Source organism: Arachis ipaensis, chromosome B9 (genome assembly GCF_059453495.1).
Source record: "Arachis ipaensis isolate K30076 ecotype BB chromosome B9, ASM5945349v1, whole genome shotgun sequence".
Classification (NCBI taxonomy): domain Eukaryota; kingdom Viridiplantae; phylum Streptophyta; class Magnoliopsida; order Fabales; family Fabaceae; genus Arachis; species Arachis ipaensis.
In genome coordinates, this window is record NC_142444.1 from 157,666,916 (window position 1) to 157,684,859 (window position 17,944).

The 17,944-nt window shown below is 39.6% G+C and overlaps 3 protein-coding genes and 1 pseudogene across 3 annotated transcripts; 1 reads left to right on the forward strand and 3 right to left on the reverse strand.

The window, feature by feature from the left end:
- Nucleotides 1-1,633: 1,633 nt before the first annotated feature.
- Nucleotides 1,634-3,013, forward strand: LOC107616845 (putative fasciclin-like arabinogalactan protein 20). The gene has a single exon (XM_016318756.3). It carries the CDS (start codon nt 1,834-1,836, stop codon nt 2,875-2,877), a length of 1,044 nt encoding a protein of 347 aa, XP_016174242.1. The 5' UTR covers nt 1,634-1,833; the 3' UTR covers nt 2,878-3,013.
- Nucleotides 3,014-3,329: 316 nt separating this feature from the next.
- LOC107619176 (uncharacterized) lies at nt 3,330-7,065 on the reverse strand. Its single transcript, XM_016321416.3, has 9 exons — nt 6,598-7,065; nt 6,164-6,351; nt 5,763-5,941; nt 5,110-5,394; nt 4,965-5,023; nt 4,847-4,883; nt 4,651-4,722; nt 4,231-4,552; nt 3,330-3,945 (listed from the first exon to the last, which is right to left on the reverse strand). Exons 1-9 carry the CDS (start codon nt 6,725-6,727, stop codon nt 3,526-3,528), a joined length of 1,692 nt encoding a protein of 563 aa, XP_016176902.1. The 5' UTR covers nt 6,728-7,065; the 3' UTR covers nt 3,330-3,525.
- A 6,909-nt stretch (nt 7,066-13,974) lies between these two features.
- LOC148546911 (uncharacterized) lies at nt 13,975-14,974 on the reverse strand (annotated as a pseudogene).
- A 252-nt stretch (nt 14,975-15,226) lies between these two features.
- Nucleotides 15,227-16,239, reverse strand: LOC148546912 (uncharacterized). The gene is made up of 2 exons (XM_088499435.1): nt 16,007-16,239; nt 15,227-15,869 (listed from the first exon to the last, which is right to left on the reverse strand). The coding sequence occupies exons 1-2, from the start codon at nt 16,237-16,239 to the stop codon at nt 15,227-15,229; spliced, it is 876 nt and encodes a 291-aa protein (XP_088355561.1).
- Between the last annotated feature and the right edge of the window lie 1,705 nt (nt 16,240-17,944).

Below are 17,944 nucleotides of genomic sequence, written 5' to 3' on the forward strand. Positions count from 1 at the left end.
CTGAGTTTGTAAATATTTCAAAAGTAGTGGAATGACAATTCTTTGCTTGCTGTGGAAGTCGATCCGATACGAGTATCAAGATCTCTGTCTAATTGGATATAAGGAATAATTCGTCGCGATACTAAATTCTATTTAAGAATTTGTTATTAGTCAATGTATTACTACATGTACCGAAATTCAAATTTTCAATACTTATTTAAGCAGGTTAATGAACTAACCACTAGACGAACGAACGCACAATTTGAACAAATTAACCCATAGTTATTTAGTTGGACCTTATTGAGTCTGGATAGTTGTTATAAGGCCTTCCGGGAATAGTCAAATTCTTTTTTGGGCCATGGCTTTAATTTATCATGGGCCAATGTATGAATAACGGTTATCTAATTATGTGTTTATATGATTTTTTAATGAAGTAGTGAGTTTGAAAATTAATTAGTTTTACTATGATAAAATACGATTGAATGATCTATCAATACATGATAATTAATTTTTTTTATTATCCTTATTTAAAAAAAATTAATATATAGGAGGAACACATACATCATACACAATAACAAAAGGTCACTATTCGAAGGGAAAAAAATCGGTTATTTATATTTTTAGATTCTTTATTATATCATTATTGACAGAACATGCATTCTCACAAAGCAGAGGTGATAGAGCATAGGCAAGGAGCACGATGAATGAAGAACTAGAGGAGTACGATGGAGAAGAAGGTCAGGAGAAGGGGAGAATCAAAAAGGAATAGCAAAGGGTGCTGGAAGTATTTGTGTTTATGTAGACTCACTTGTACTAAACCCTTATTTAGGGTTACCAACAAAAAATTATAAGAGAAAATTTATGTATAATTATTTTTATATAAAATTGATAATTAAAAATTATTAAATATTTTAATATGTTTCACTAAATTATAATTTTTAATTATTAATTTTATATGAAGATAACTATTACATGTGATTTTTTTTTTTATCAAAATCTAACGATGCGAAAAAAACATTTCTAAAACTGTTTTATTAACAGGTCATTGACGAATTTTTCATTTGTATAAAGTTCCCACAAAAACTATAAAAGGACAATTTTTTTCTACAGATTGTTGGGTTGGGTCTATCAAATTTTTTTATGAAAAATACATCACGTTTGTTATTACTAAAAAGTTTGTCATCACAAATCTCGTCACTAATTCTATCAAACCAATTCCATCGCTAAAATATAACAGCAATTGATAATGATCAAATGCAATATATAATGGTAATTTTTTTTTTCAAAGGCAATATATAATGGGCTGATAATGATCAAATGCGTTACCACCAATGTTTTCCCTGTCGATCTCACTAGGGAACCAATTAGGGTGTAGTTAATTTAGCGTTAATTAATTAAAAAATAGATTCATTAAAAAAAATAATTCTCTATTATTTTAATTTTTTGGATTTTAAAATTAAAAATAAAAATTATTTTTTAACTAGTTAATGGGCCTAATTCATGTGGGACTATTAGACATATAGGTTGATCAAATTCCCAATACTTATTAAGCACATCTAAATTTAGTTGCTTAGGATGCATCATTTGGCAAGCTTAGATTTCACTATTTAAAAGATGCAGTTCCACCAGTTTTGTACTAAGTGGTAGGTGTAGTTATTACTGACTAGTTACTAGTGAACTAGGGATGACTGAGATTCAAAATTACTGATACGGGGGCGTTTCTGTCTTTTCATACGAAACGACTAACGAACCACATAACTGCTTATTTTTCTTCGCCAATAGAAGACCGCCACGTTTCAATCACTTTTTCCCCGCCAAATCTCCTTCATTTTCGGAGACTCTCAAGCTCCATCAATGGCTTCCTCACTCTCCTTCCTCCTAATCTTCAGTCTCTCCGTCATCTCCCTCTCCACCGCCCTTCCAACCGAAGCTATCTCCGATGCCGCCGACATCCTCGCCGACTCCAGCTTCGTCTCCATGGCCCTCACCCTTCAGGTTGTGGCGGAATCCCTCTTAGAGCAGTCCCCTTCCGTCACCATCTTCGCCCCCACCGACTCCGCCTTCAAGAAGTCCGGTCAGCCCTCTTTCGACCTCCTCCGCTTCCACCTTGCTCCTCTTCCCTTACCGGCGCAGAGCCTCCGCCTCCTCCCAGCCGGCGCCAAGATCCCCACCATGCTCCCCGGCCAGTCCCTCGTCGTCACCACCTCTCCCTCCGACCGCATTACCTCCCTCAACAACGTCCGAATCACCGGATCTCCGATCTACGACGATGGCGTCCTCCTCATCTACGGCGTAGATCGCTTCTTCGATCCAAATTTCCAGGACAACAGCGGATCCAACCAGAAACCTAATTCCAACGCCTCTTGCATAGCAAGGAACCTAACCGCGAACAATTCCTCTGACTCCTTCTTCCCAGCCATCGAAACCTTGAAATCCGGTGGGTACACCGCCATGGCGTCGTTCCTGGCGATGCAGCTTGTCGGCTTATCGGAGCAGAACCCGGTAACGATATTGGCTCCGCCGGACGAGATGGTGATGAATCGAATCGGAGAGTTCGAGGAGTATCCATCGTTCTTTCTCCGGCACGCCGTGCCGTGCAGGCTTCTTTGGAACGATCTGGTGAATTTCAAGGGTGATACGGAGCTTCCTACGTTCGTGGAAGGGTTCGGGATCAACATCACGAGATCCAATGGCGTATTGAATCTGAACGGAGTGACGGTTTTCTTCCCTGACATGTTCTTCAACGATAAGGTGGTTGTTCACGGCGTCAGTGACGTTGTGGCTTTGCAGGACAGTAGCAAGACGAGTAACAACAAAGCTGTGGAGTCTTCTCTTTTTCACTATGATGGATTCAACAGCACCGATGACGAAATTATGTTTGATCCCGGTGAATTCTGAGGGTTCTCTCTACTTTTTGTGATTCATGTAGATTCGGATTTCCATTTTCATTTTCATTTTCCACGCATGCTTGCTTGCTAGTCACGCCAAAACCTCCATCTGGTTTATAAAGTCAACTTTTTAAGAATGAATATCAGTCATATCCAAGTCAACCACTTCATTCTCATTTTCTATTGCTTTAACAGGTGATCATGTTCTTATTCTAGATTTCGTTTTTTATGATTCAGTTGGAAAACTGGTAGGTAGATAAAAATACGAATTAATTTGATCGAATATTCTAGAAACATGGATTCACGAGTAGTTTCTTAATTCTTTTTGCTCTTGCTTTTATCTAAATATTCCTTTTCCTCCATTAATTCTGCACCGCTATTTTTGAAGAAGGGAGAAAAATCTATCAATTATCAAACATATTTTCAACTTGGTTCGTAATTCAATCAAAAAAGAAGGGAGAAGGTCCAAAGCTGAAAAATCTTGTAAAATAGCTTATTCTTTACAAAGGCAAAATGTATATGTATATGGTATACACTACTTTGGTTACTATTCTCCAACTAAAGATGTTGCTTCGCTCCACCTTTGTTTCTTCCCGCTATATGTGGCACAGTAAAATAATATATAAGCCTATATTTATACTAAAAACTATTTTACAATCTATACTTCACTACCAGCATTTGACAATGACGAATTCGTACTATTGCGGTTCTTGCTAAATCTGCTCTTTAGTTTTTCTGATAAGGATAGCTTCCCAAACACATCCCCTTTTCCGGGGCGGTTGGCATATAGTAACCAGAGAACAAGGCAGAGCAAGACGCCAACTGAAATGAGTCCCAGTCCTGCATTGACAATCTTGAGATAATGGGTTAATGGAGGACAGTAACTTGTGGTGATTCCTGCAAATGCATCCCTGACAAAATTGCAATTCTGAAGGTTAAGCAAAAGCGGTGTGTAATGTTCTAATGCATAGCTTTCATTAACTGCAGCAACTAATTGCGAGTAAATCGCCGGGGTCACCCTCCCAACTGTTGTGCAAATACCAGATTCAGATACCTCACATTCGTAGTTCTTCCAAACCTGCAAAAGTTTTAAACAAGTTCAGTGAGATTCTTATATTTCATTCAGCAGAAATAGACACTATAGCCTAATGCTAAAAAATACTGGATCCAAATCAAGAGATCCAGCTATCCAAGCTAAAATAACTAGCATTCTTCTCCCACACAAACACAGCCGAATTTATTAGGTTCGAGCAGAGAGGTGCACAGAGCCACAGACGATTGAAACAAGAATAATGCTACATAAACCCAGCCGACCGAAAATCTCAGTAATTAAGTCAAGTAATGTTTTTAAACAAAAAATTACCATTGAAGCATTGGCAGAAGAAACTTCTTGAGCTGTACACTGCCGCTCTTGATACTGAGGGTCAAAGGGATAGCACAAAGATGGCATTCCAGGCCCAGACTGGTTGTAGTAACCCAGACTACCTTTTGTTGCATTTATGTTCGCGGTGTTGTAAATGAACTGATTGACAACATTCGCAATGTTGTTGACTACTTGCTTACTTTGAAAAAGTGTTTTGTTTGTGGTTCTCTGATCAACACATGGAAGAATATCACTAAGTGCGGATTCTGTATGTGGATTCTCCACCCATTCTCCCATAGCCATACAGGTATCAGAAATTGCACTGTGATAAAAAAAATTGTATTACAGTTTAATGAATGAAAAGAAAGGGGATCGCTCTTGCTGAATATGGTAAACAAGGATTGTTTTATAATGGCTTACTTATTAATGATCATGAACATTCCACAAAGAATGAATGTGGTTGCAACCAGTAACCAACCACTGATAACAAATCTGCAATAACATTCTGAAATCAGATATAGAAGAATGTGGAAAACACCAACACTTCAGGCAGACAGAGCCACAGAGGCATGATAAGCCAAGGTAATATCAAGAGGCACAAACAGAGGAAACTCACATGAGGATTGCATGTCGATGTCCGAGGATAGATAGCACTGCAACAAACACAACATAGCCATAAGCAAGAGTTCTAGAGCATGAGTATAAAAGTAGCTAGATTGATTTAAAATACATACACAATCCAATTACTGCCAGCAGAAGCATCACTGCTGCCACGACTATCAAAGCTAGATGCCTACAAAAAAAGTCCACATTTTAGGATCATATATGATGGAATATTTATATTTCAAAATGACAAGTCCTCGGTTTTATGATTCATACACAGCATCGAATACTCTTCGAACTTTAACAGAATTTTCTTCCGTCTTCTCCGAAAGTGTATTTGCTGCAGTATTTAGATCCACATTCAACTTGTCAATATCATCCATGACATCAGATGGAAGAGGGATCTGATTGACATTGATAGTTTTTGCAAGGGAGAGATACTCGGTGACATTTCTTAGAGTCTGCACTGTATAATCTGACTGATTAACAACATATTGTAGGGTACCCAAGGCCTCGCCATGAAACTTATCTTGCCCAACAGAAAGAAGGATACATCCCGTTCTGCGAAGATTAAAGAGAATTGGATGTCAGTAATCAGGACAGGTTGGATTCGTCTCCAAGTAAATATGAACAAACAATGAAGCAATGGTAAATAATAGATTTCATAGAACTTCAAATACTTTTGTGGGCAAATAATGGTGAAAGTTTTCAGAGAACAAAAAACTACACTAAACATTTGTAATATGTAACATGTAACATGTAAATACCAAGGAATATCTGGCAACTACTAATGGAAAGCAAAGATGATTAAAGAACCCATTTTCCCCATGTAAGATGCAAAGAACAAGGCCAGGGGGATTGTGAGGAAATAAAACATCCTATCAAGAAGTTAACAAAAAAAAAGCATTAAAGTAAGTAAAGAGAATTACACTACTGCAAAGGTGAATGATATCAGCAGTATAAGACAAATCCTTTGTGAACGATTTGATTCTTTGTGTTTGATACTAATTCCCCATCCACAGCATAGATGAATCCCAAGTGCTAAGCCAAACGAGATGAACCATAGCACAGCAAGAATGAAACCAGCCGCACCCGTGAATCCAACTGACTGCAAATATTTGGTGACAAATGGTTAGCTGAAAATCTTTGGAAAGCAAAGTAACATCAAAGAAACATGGACAAAAATGCAAAATACAATACAGGGAATGCAATGAGGATGTGAAAGAATAGCACTCTCCGTTTCAATGCTAAATGAACAAAGCACCAAGTGATTACTGAATAAACTCATTCAAGAACACCATGAAAAGTAGGAATGACAAATAGCACTTACAGCCCAATAATGGCGATCTGTAATATCCCAACCACCTCGGTATCGTCGAAATCCTCTAAGAATGTCGGGTCTTTTGGTCCTGTTTGCCGCCAAGACAAGAGTATCCTCACCATTAGGCCCTGGTGCTGGACCCATGTGTGTCATCTGACTCATTTCATACTTCCATGGACCCAAATTCTCTTCTCCTCCTGAAAACAAAGAAGGAACAGACCAGTCACAACCATAACAGATAAATCCAATCCCATCAAAACAACAAAACTTGCACATTTTGAGCTTCAATTAGTTATGTGGGATCAATCCAAATGAATTAAAACTTGGCACAAAGTTTTGATCTTTCATCCCAAATCCTCAGCTTAGCAAGATCTGCACCTAATCCTAACTCCTAACCCATCACCATAACAAAAGAAGAGAGGGAGGCACACGATTAGACGAACCTATGATAAACTTCACCGGAGGCAGGTCGGAGCCACTTTGAGACAGAGCTGAAATCGAGCTCAGAGACATGAAGAGAGTGAAGAAGAAGAGCAAGAATAAGGAAAACCCATTGAAGGAAACTCCTTTCATTACGGGTCCACCGTAAGAAACAGTGTCACTCAGAATCACACACACTTGAGTGCAGTGGCTGCACCATTTGGGGTTCAGAGTGAGGGAGGAAGCATGAGCGCCAGAATGTGTTCTGTTACGGGTTTAGCGCTTTATTGAAGGCTAATTCCGAGTAAAGTACGGAACTTGGAAGATTTTATGGGAAGAAAGAGAGAGAAGATCGCAATCGCAATCACAATCACATGCCATGCCATGCGGATGGGTGCTAACGGTGGAGATTGACGTCACGAATACCAAAATGGAAAAAAGGCGGGTTCAGCTTCCACCGTGTCACTGTGTTGTTATTGCGGTGCCCACTTAACCTAATCTTTAATTAAATGTTACTTAAGTCGTGTTAATTACTACTCACTCCCAAGTTTCCTCATTCTCATTGCACCGCACCTGCTTACTTGTTCTTTTGTCGTTTTTGCTTTCCTTTTATGTATTTATTAGGTTAGATATATTTTTAGTCTTCAATTCTTTTACCTGTCCTTTTCTACCCACATATAATATAAGTACAATTAACTGCTACATGTAATCTTTATTAAATTTCTATCTACTTACTGTAGATCTTGCCAAAGATTTTTCCAAAGGGTTGATTTTCCGTGTGTATGTAAAATTGTGAAAGCGAAAGCAGAATATATTATTAGCTTTGGAAAGGAGTATAAGAATAGTGGTGGAGTCTGGACTGGCATCCAATTGCATGGAAACAACCAACCACATGAATTTCTTACAGTAAGGGCAACATGGTAGGAACATCATGTGACGCTTCAAGGATAAAGGATGCATCATACTTGTACTTCTTAACACCAAAAATCATTAAAAAAAAAAAGATGAATAGTTTTTAGTAAAAAAAAAAGATAATTGACCAATATTAATTGAAATATAGAACAAAAATACAAATATTGATTATTTAACATTTTTTATAACAAACATCATGGGTCATGATAAGAAACATATAAGAATAATCCCATATATATGTTCTGGTAAGAATATTCTTTTCTACATTATACGTCAGATTCTGGACGTTGACGACAAGAGATGACCTTATTCGTCGCTTAAAGTATCCTCTTCGAACACAAATCCAAACGTGGTACTTGCAAAAAGGATTCCGACGCTCAAGTCAGTAAAATATCTCTCAAAACTTGCGTGTATAATCGAGTTATTACTGTATGACTTGTGTGTTTAGACTACTCATGTTGCTGCCGTTTTATAAGTCTTTAGGGCTTGAACTATTCAAGGGCTTGTTGAGCGGATCTCGGCTTTAGCCGAGATTCTTAGGGAGTATCGTTTACGTGATAAGTTCCCGTTTATCTGCAATTTTGAATTTGATTGACGTGGCCGAGATATAAGTCGTTACTTCCGAGTTTATAGGGTACGATACATAGCCCCCAAACTTGACTTGCCTATCCATTTATTAGCAAGTTGAGCTTTTATACAACTTATATCTCAGTTTGCCTTGCTGGACCTAGTAGCCCCCAAGTTCAACGATGCGTTTTCAAGCTTGCTCTGCTTAAAAATTTAAATTTAACATTAAAAAATAAGTGATGATTAATTTTTAATTTCGAAAAAATCTTTTCCTGTCCTAGGAAAACGTGCTACAATTAATTCCTTATTGACCGCATTTGAACAGTTTTGTCTTAGGGCATATCAACGGTTAATTTGTTGGTCCTCCCACTTAGTTAGTGGGTTGTAATAGCATTTGGTTACTGCTTTGTTCCTTTGGAAATCTCCCAAAAGCCCTTTTTTACTCTTATCTGGATTGACGATCGAAATGACTTCCAAAGGTTAGATTTTTCCTACTTTTGTTTCTTCCTCTTCGTTGTTTTTCTGTCATAGTTAGGAAAGGAATAATGGAAAAAGAAAAGGAAAAAGAGAAATAGAAAGTGGTTGAGGTTAAGAAAGATAATCCTTATCACTGGATGCACGATGATGTCAAGACGCGTGCTTCTTCGTATTCTAGTTCTGAGTCACTTCACGAGCTTCTTAGCTTGAAATTGACTAAGGACGATTTTGGTATTGCTGTTGAACTCCTTCCCTGTACTAGTGAGGATAGGATTTGTGAGCGGAGAGGAGACTGGGGGTAATTTTATATGTACACCCCTTGTTTTTCTGAGCTGCATGTGAAATTGTCTTTTTCGTTTTTTGAGTGTGATGTGCTAACTCAACTAAACTGTGCTCCTTCTCAGTTATACCCAAATTCTTGGGCGTTTTTTAGGGCTTTCCAGTGTTTGATGAATTTCATTGAGTATCCTCCTTCTTTGGGTGTTTTCTTTTCTCTGTTCCAATCCAAGGGGGTTCGAAAGGGTTTATGGGTATTCCTAAGTAGTTTTCCTGGTCGTTCCATCTTCTTACTTTATAAATCATCTTTCAAAAATTTCAAATTTCTGTTTGTAAAAAAGTCCGGTCTATAGAGACCGAGTATCCTTTCTATCTTGATGACGAATTAATAGAGAAGTATCCGTTGTATTGTTATTCGGAGCCAATGCAATACTTGCGGTTTATATAGGAGTGAGGAGGAGGATTTGGTTATGAATTTTTTGATTGAAAACTTTGCTGTTGGCGAGTGCTTGTCCATTCCTGAGATGTTGCATTTCGAAAAGGAAAATGATAAAGATGGATTAAGGACTTATATAGGTAATATAAGTGCTGTTAATTTATTTCTGATTTTTTATGTTCTTCATTTTTTGTTTGTAGGAGGGCGAGTACCGCATCTGAGATCGTTTAGGTTACAATTGTTTCTGGACAAGAAAAAGGAGAAGGGTGTTAGTGCTTCTGGGTTTCCAAAGGTGGGTGAGGGGGATGCGGCTTTTTCAACTGCGCAATCGGCCTCCTCAAAGAGGAAGAGGGATGGTTCTGAAAATTCTTTAGAAGTGTTGTTTGAGGGAGGTAAGGTTGCTACTGAAAGTTCAAGGTCGGTTTTTTATCGTTAGCGGAGACTCCACGGGTTTATCCCTGGGACGAGCTCGCATTCTCTTTGGAGTGATCAGTTTCCTTTGGCCGAGCTTTCTGATAGGGTTTCTCAGTACCCTGGGCTGCGTTTGTTTACAGAGATAGGACACTGAGACACAAAATCATGTTTGACAGAGGAGACATGGACAGAGACAGTGTATCCAGAGACACTGAATTAGTGTATTTTGTGTCCATCCTAACAGGAAGGACACGGGGATACTAACAAGGGACACAACTTATTTTTCATTCTTTTTTTTCATTATTTTTGTTAATTTTTCATAATTATATTTTTTATTATTATATTTTTCATCTCAAAATTTTTGAATGAAAAAAATGAGAATAAATTAGATTTTCATAATTTGTTATAGTTTATCACCAAACAGAGTACAAGAACACAAAATTTTATGTCTCTGTCCATCGGTGTCTTGTCCTGTCCTATTCTCAGTGTCTTGTCCTGTCCTGTTCTCAAAAACAAACGCAGCCCTGAAGACATGTTGCTTACTCGCCGGGCTGGGGTGGATGCCCTGGGGAAATATATTCAGGTTGGCAATCGTTTTCTTCTTCTTCTTTTTTTTTTTTGCCTTTTGTACTGGTCTATTTTCGACTTATTCTACTTACCTTGTTGTCTTAGGTTGTTGCTTCTCGGCTTTTATGCGTTGGTCGTACTACGGAATTGCTTGGAGTCGAACAACAAGTTGCTGTTGAGAAGCTTGTCGCTTTAGAACGTATGGTGAAAAAGAAAGAAGAGATTATTATTGACGTCACTTCCATAATGAAGGACAGGGAAGATGAAATTGCCCGGCTTCAGGATCAGATTCGTCTCCTCCAGAGTGAGATCAAAGACAATGATAAGATAAAGGGCGAGATGATTGCCCGTATCCACGAGTTGGAGGATGAAGGTATAGAGATGTTTACTTCTGGGTTCGACCGAGCTGTTTCTCAGGTTTCGCTTTTTGCGCCCGAGTTTGATGTTCGTCAACTTGACGTGACAAAAATTGTTATTGATGGGAAATTGGTCTAGGATGAAGCGAGTGAAGACCATGATGAAAATGTCCCCCCTCTTGTTTGAATTTCGAGAATTTGTATATTTTGTTTGAAGGTCGATATTTTGGTACTCTTAAACTGTTGGGGCCGGCTTTGTTCCGGTTTTATTGACTGCTTATCCGACCTATGGTGTCGGAATTGACTCTTAAACTGTTTTGACGTTTTTGAATGTTTCATCTCTTGTGATTCCAACTTTGTTTCTGTTGGTTCGATATTTGTTTGAATATGATAGAGTAGTATAGAGATGTACAATTTGTTTTATTCATATGAAAAAGGTCCTCATGTTTGAGGTATGTGGGATGGTCGGCCTCGTTAAAACCTACCCGAGTAAAACCCTCCTTAGGGAAAAACCTCGTGGTTAGGAAAAAGAGTACATGGCCATCCTACAGGTTACAATGACTTGATTAACTATAATAGGACTTGAGTGACAAAATGTTCCATGTATTTGGCATGGCTATTCCATCTAATGTTTCTAAACAGTAAGCTCCCCTTCCGATGACTTTAGCGATTTAGAAGGGTCCCTCCCAGGTTGCCGCCAACTTCCCGTGACCTGGAGGTTTCCGAACATCTTCAAGTTGTCTCAGCACTAGATCTCCTTCTTTTAGAGTCCTCGACCGGGCTTTCTTATTGTATTGTCTTTTCATAGCCATCTGCATTGACCTTTGCCTCAATTCTGTGATATAGTGTCCTTCGTGAATGACGTCGAGCTCGTACGTCTGGCTTCCGTGTTGACGTTCTCATCAAAGTGTTCGGTCCTAGTTGAGCCTTGCCTGAGCTCTAGGGGAATCATGCATTCAGATCCGTATACTAGTCGAAGGGACTTTCTTTCGTTGTGGACTGGGGAGTTGTGTTATAACTCCACAGTATTTCGGGTATAAGTTCTGCCCATCGACCCTTAGCTTCTGTTAGTTTTTTCTTTAGGGCCTACAAAATCACCTTGTTAGCCGCCTCTGCGAGCCCATTGCTTTGTGGGTGTTCGACAGAGGCAAAATGATGTTTAACATGTAAATTGGTTAAAAATGAAGTAATTTTTTATCGGTGAATTGCCTACCGTTATCAGAGATAATTTCTCTGGGTAAACCATATCTACAAATAATGAATTTCCAAATAAACTTTTGTACCTTGATCGAGGTTATCTTCGCCAATGGTTGTGCTTCTATCCATTTTGTAAAGCAATCAATGGCTACCAAAAAGAATTTTACCTGCCCTGGTGATACCGGAAATGGTCCGAGGATATCCATGCCCCATTTGTGGAACGGCCAGCAAATGTCGGACGTGTGCAATGTTTTCGGCTGGACTGTGTGTTAGTGGTGAGCACTTTTGGCATGCATCGCATTTTAACACCTTGTTTGTGCAATCCGATCTTAAGGTCGGCCAATAGTAACCTGCCCGCAGGATTTTTGTTGCTAAACTTCTTCCTCCTACATGATGGCCGCAGATGCCTTCATGGATTTCGGCAACTGCCGCTTTGGCATCATCCTCTCCAAGGCACTTAAGTAATGGTCGGGAGAAGCCGCGTCTGTACAAGTCGTTCCCGATAAGGGTGTAATTACTTGCTTTATTTTTAAAAGACCTCGGCTCTCCCTCTAGTACTGTTCTAGTCTTCAGATAATGGATTAGAGGATTTCGCCAATCTCTTTCCTGTGTCACACTTAAAACAGATTGCATATCTAAACTAGGTTTCATTAGTGTAAGATGAACCAAATTTTTTTAGTGATGAGCATCACTATATCTAGCTAGCTTAGACAAGATATCTGCTCTACAATTTTGTTCTCGGGGCATGTGTGTTATTTCAAATATTTGGAAACTCATTATCATGCTTTTAGTAATGTTTAAGTATTTTTCTAGGAGGGGATCTTTAGTTTAAAAATTACCAGTTACCTGTTGTACTACGAGTAAGGAATCGCAGTACACTCGCAGCTTTGGCACCTCTATTTCCTTTGCAAGTCTTAGTCCTGCTAGTAACGCCTCGTATTCGGCTTGATTATTTGTTACTTGGAACAGGAATTTGATTGACTGTTCTGCGTATACCCCTGCATTGTCTTTTAGCAGTATTCCTGCTCCGCATCCGTTGTCGTTCGATGCTCCGTCCATATATAGCTCCCATGGCTCGGCCTCCTGTACGTCACTGGTGAATTCGGAAATGAAATCAGCGAGGGCCTGAGCCTTGGAAGAACCTATGGACTGGTAGGTAATGTCGAATTCTGAGAGTTTGATGAACCATTTTGTTAGCCTTCCTGCTAGGTCGGGCTTTGATAAAACTTGGCGAAAGGGCTGACTAGTCCGAACTATTATTCGGTGTCCTTGGAAGTAATGCCGTAGTCGCCGAGCTGTGATTATCAGTCCGAATGCCAGTTTTTCTATCATCGGATACCTTGTTTCGGCGCTTTGTAATACTTTGCTTACAAAGTATACCGGGTGTTGTTCCTTTCCATTGTCTGTTAGACTGTTACAAGCACAGAGCTGACTGTGTTAGTTGAAATTGAAAGGAATAGGTGTAGTGGTTTACCTTGTTCGGGTTTCTGTAATATGGGCGGCGATCCTAGGATATTTTTGAACTTGGTGAATGCTTCTTCACATTCCTTTGTCTAGATGAATTTGTCTACCTTTCTTAGGGTATTGAAGAAGTGATAAGATTTGGCTACTGCTGCCGGCAAGAATCGGGATAAAGCTGCTAACCGGCCTGTGAGTTGTTGAACTTCCTTCACCGACCGAGGAGATTGCATGTTGATTACTGCTTGACATTTGTCGGGATTAGCTTCTATTCCTCTATTAGTCAATAGAAATCTGAGGAATTTTCCTCCCTGCACGCCGAATGCGCATTTCTCCGTATTTAACCTCATGTTGTGTTTTTTGAGCTGCTCGAAGATTTCATTGAGGTCGCGCTTATGTTGCTTTTCTGAGCTTGACTTGACTACCATGTCGTCTACGTATATTTCAATATTCCTTCCGATCTGTTCTTTAAAGACTTTGTCCATCAATCTTTGATAGGTTGCCTCTGTATTTTGCCCAAAGGGCATTACCTTGTAACAAAAGTTGCCTTGATCGGTCACGAATGCTATTTTCTCCTCGTCGTCTGGGTGCATGAGTATCTGATTGTACCCTGAATAGGCGTCCATGAAGCTAAGTACCTAGAATCCCGAGGTGTCGTCCACCAATCTATCTATGTTCGGAAGTGGGTAGCAATCTTTGGGATACGCTTTATTTAGGTCGGTGAAATCCACACACATGCGTCATTTTCCCGAACTCTTTCTTACCATCACTACATTGGCTAACCATGAGGAGAACCGTAGTTTCCGAATGAATCCTGCATCTAGTAGTTTCTGGGTTTCTGCTTCTGCTGCTTTTTTCCTTTTCTGAACCCAATTTTATTTTCTTTTGTCTTATAGGTCGGACATTAGGATTGACTGCCAGTCTGTGGCATATTAAATTCGAATCGATTCCTGGTATATCTGCTAATGTCCATGCAAAAAGGTCGGCGTTGGCCTTCAATATTTCGATAAGACCTTCTTTGTTTCCTGTAGGAAAAGCAGATCCGATGTTAGTAAATTGCTCGTCTCGCCCTAATTGTACCTTTTCTAGGTCGTCCACATTTGCAGGACAACTGTTGTCACTTTGGGGGTCCAGTTCGGCCAAAGTAGGAATGCTTTCTAAATTGTACACCGAATGAATCCGAGGTATGTTCTCCTTTGTGGTTGCCTTTAGGCCCGGGTTGTAGCATTGCATAGCCTCTTTATGATCAGCGTACACTGTTCCTACCATGTTGTCCTGCAAAGAAAATTTTACACAAAGATGGACCGTCGAAACGATGGCCCCAAAGGTATTAAGTAATGGTCGTCCTAGAATAATGTTATAAGGACTAGCACAATTAACTACTAGAAATTAAATGTCTAAAGTTTTGGAGTTCAGAGGCTCCCCCAGTGTTGTTCTTAGCCAAATATATCCTGATACCGATACCCTTTCTCCGGAGAACCCTACCAATTCCCCGGGTGAGGGTTGCAATGCGTTGTCACTGAAGTGCATCTTTTTGAATGTTGAGTAGAACAGGACGTCGGCGCTGCTCCCTCGATCGAGCAGGACCTTTTTTACTGTCAATTCTCCCATATGGACTGAAATTACGACCGGGTCATCTAAGTTCGGACAAGATTATTTGAAGTCGGCCGTGCTAAAGGTGATGCGGAAAGTTGGGGCCGAAGTGTGTAGACCTGGACGAGATCCTTCCATCGTCATCATTGCTCGGTAATTTTTTTTCCTAGCCGAGGTAGTTGTTTCGCCACCTGCGAAGCCACCTGAAATGTAATTTATTATTCCCTTAGAGGGAGGTGTCTCCACCGGCTTATGCCATGGTTCTTTTTCCTTGTCTGCATCCCTCGTTGCTTCCTTTTGTTTCCTAGAGGTAATGTACTTGTCTAGGAGGCCTTGCCTTGCCAATCTTTCTAACAAGTCTTTGGCCACTACGCACTCGTCTGTAGTATGGTCGAATTTCTAGTGGAAAGCGCAGTGTTTGGTTCTATCTACATATTTCTTATCCTGGTATGAACCTACTCTACTCGGCGGCTTTATCAGCTTGTTATGCAGAATTTCTTTAATTATGTCTTCTCTTTTTGTGTTGAATTTGGTGTATGAATCGAACTTTGGTGCCAGCTTAAATGGTGTCTTGAAATCTTTGTTTTGGGATCGGTGAGACTTTTCTTCTTCTCTTCTAGTTGGATTTTTGCTCTTACGAGCTTCTCTTAATTCTTCGATTTCTATCTGCCATGTTGCTTTTTCTCGGAACTTTTCCAGTGTTTTTGGTTTTGCTACTACTATCGCTTCTTGGAATTTCTCGGGCCGAAGTCCACTCTTTATGGCATGTAGCTGTACCTCTGGGTTAAGGTCAGGGATCTCCATGGCTGTCTCCGTAAAACGTGTCATGTACTCCTTTAAGCTTTCATGCTGTCCCTGCTTAATTGTGCTGAGATAGTCGAAATTTCTTACGTAGATTTTGGAAGCTGCAAAATGATTAATAAATAGCTTTGCAAATTCGTTAAAGCTCGAAATGGAACCTGCAGGTAAATTAGAGAACCATATTAACACGGCACCGTCTAAATAGGTGGGGAATGACCGGCATAAGATAGGATCGGAGTCACTGTTAAGAAACATCATATACTCAAATTTTGTAACGTGAATTTTAGGGTCTCTGATCCCCTTTTACGGTATGTCATTGGGAGAGTAAAATTCTTAGACATTTCAAAATCCATAATTTCTTTAGAAAAAGGGCTTAACCGTCGCCTTTCCCCTTTCGGAGGCGTTTCCCCTATTTTCGCATTTGACTCTGCTTGGTGGTCTCCATGGGGATTGCTGTTGGCCTTCTTTTTGTCCTTCTCCTCCTCACCGTCGTTTTGCCTTGCCGCCAATAACTCGGCCATACGTTGATTATCTGCTAACAAGGCTGCGTTAGCTGCCAAGAGTTCGGCGTTAGAAAGGTTGTGCTGCGGGGTCACCAAGTGATCTGTCATGATTCGGTTGTGTTCCTGCGAAGAGAAAGAAAAAGAAAAAGGTACAAGAAAAAGTAAATACTCGTCAAGCCAATACTTAAAAAGTGAGGCTGGGCCCCATGGTAGGCGCCAAATGTTCTGGTAAGGATATTCTTCTCCGTGCTATATGTCGAATTCTGGACGTTGACGGCAAGTAGGGGTGGAAACAGGTCAGGCCAGGCCAGGCTTTACTCTTAACAGGCCAGGCCTGTAATAGAGTATATTGGCCTTAGCCTGGCCTGTAGTCTGGTATAGGCTTTTTAATGAGTATTGAGCCTGGCCTGTTGTTAAATCTGGCCTGGCCTGAAGCCTGTCAATAGGCCTGTTTTTTTTTTAATAATAATTAAATTTAAGATATAATTTAATTTTTAAAATTATAAAATATAAAATAATAAATTTATGAATAATATTGATACAAAATACACATATATAATTAAAGAGACAAATGGCTGAGTGGATAAAGGTATTTTCATAAGATAGGAGACCCAAGTTCAAATTCTTCCAATAACATTTTTACTAGTATAATAAAACTATATATATTTGCAGTTTCAAGCCGGCCTGACAGGCCCAACAGGCTATTTCAAAAGCTTAGGCCTGGCCTTTTAAAGAATATAGGCTTTTTTAATAGCCTGAGCCTGGACCTATTTTCTATCAGGCCAGGCCAGGCTAGGCCGAACACAGGCCAGGCTGCAGGCCCCTGGGAGGACGCCTGGCCTATTTCCACCCCTAACGGCAAGAGATGACCTTGTTCGTCGCTTGAAGTATCCTCCTCGAACACGGACCCGAGCGTGGTACTTGGAAAAAGGACTCCGACGCTCAAGTCAGTAGAATATCTCTCAAAACTTGCGTGTATAATCGAGTTGTTACTGTATGACTTATGTGTTTAGACTACTCATGTTGCTGCCGTTTTATAGGCTTTTAGGGCTTGAACTATTCAGGGGCTTGTTGAGCGGATCTCGGCTTTAGCCGAGATTCTTGGGGAGTATCGTTTACGTGATAAGTTTCCGTTTATCTGCAATTTTGAATTTGCTTAACGTGGTCGAGATATAAGTCGTTACTTCTGAGTTTATAGGGTACGATACAATATAATTGTTTTTTGTATAATATAGTTTTTTTTTTTAATTAGTAACGCGGCTTGAAGCCTAAAGAATTGTACAATATAGTATAGAGAAGCGGTTCACATATTTCGCGGTACTTGACATGAATATGATGTTCCGTTCATGTCCACCATTAGGATATAACATAAACAATATTAACGGTCAAGATGTTGGTAGTTGTGTTTGAGTGAGCATTAAGATAATGGTGTCATGGTGGAATTGAGACTGGTTACGCAGTTAGAAGTATTAATGTCCGTTCAATTTTTTCTCTGACCATGTACAGTAAAAGGTTGTTGTGTACTGTGAAGGTGATGTTAAGCTAAGTCGTCGTATTAGCTTTAGCTGAGTTGTAAACTTTTTGGGCTTACTCTACTTTATCCAAGTGTGTTTGTTCGGTTTAGATATTTTTTTTTTATATTATGGAAGAAAGCTTTTTTGGGTAATGATGGACTGAATTGGGATGGAGTCATGGTAAAAATGAAATGAGTGTACTTTTTAAGATATTTAAAACTTAAACTAGAGTGAGACCCGCGCAATGTGCAGATGGATAGATTATTTATACTATATAGTATATTTTAATAAATGTTATA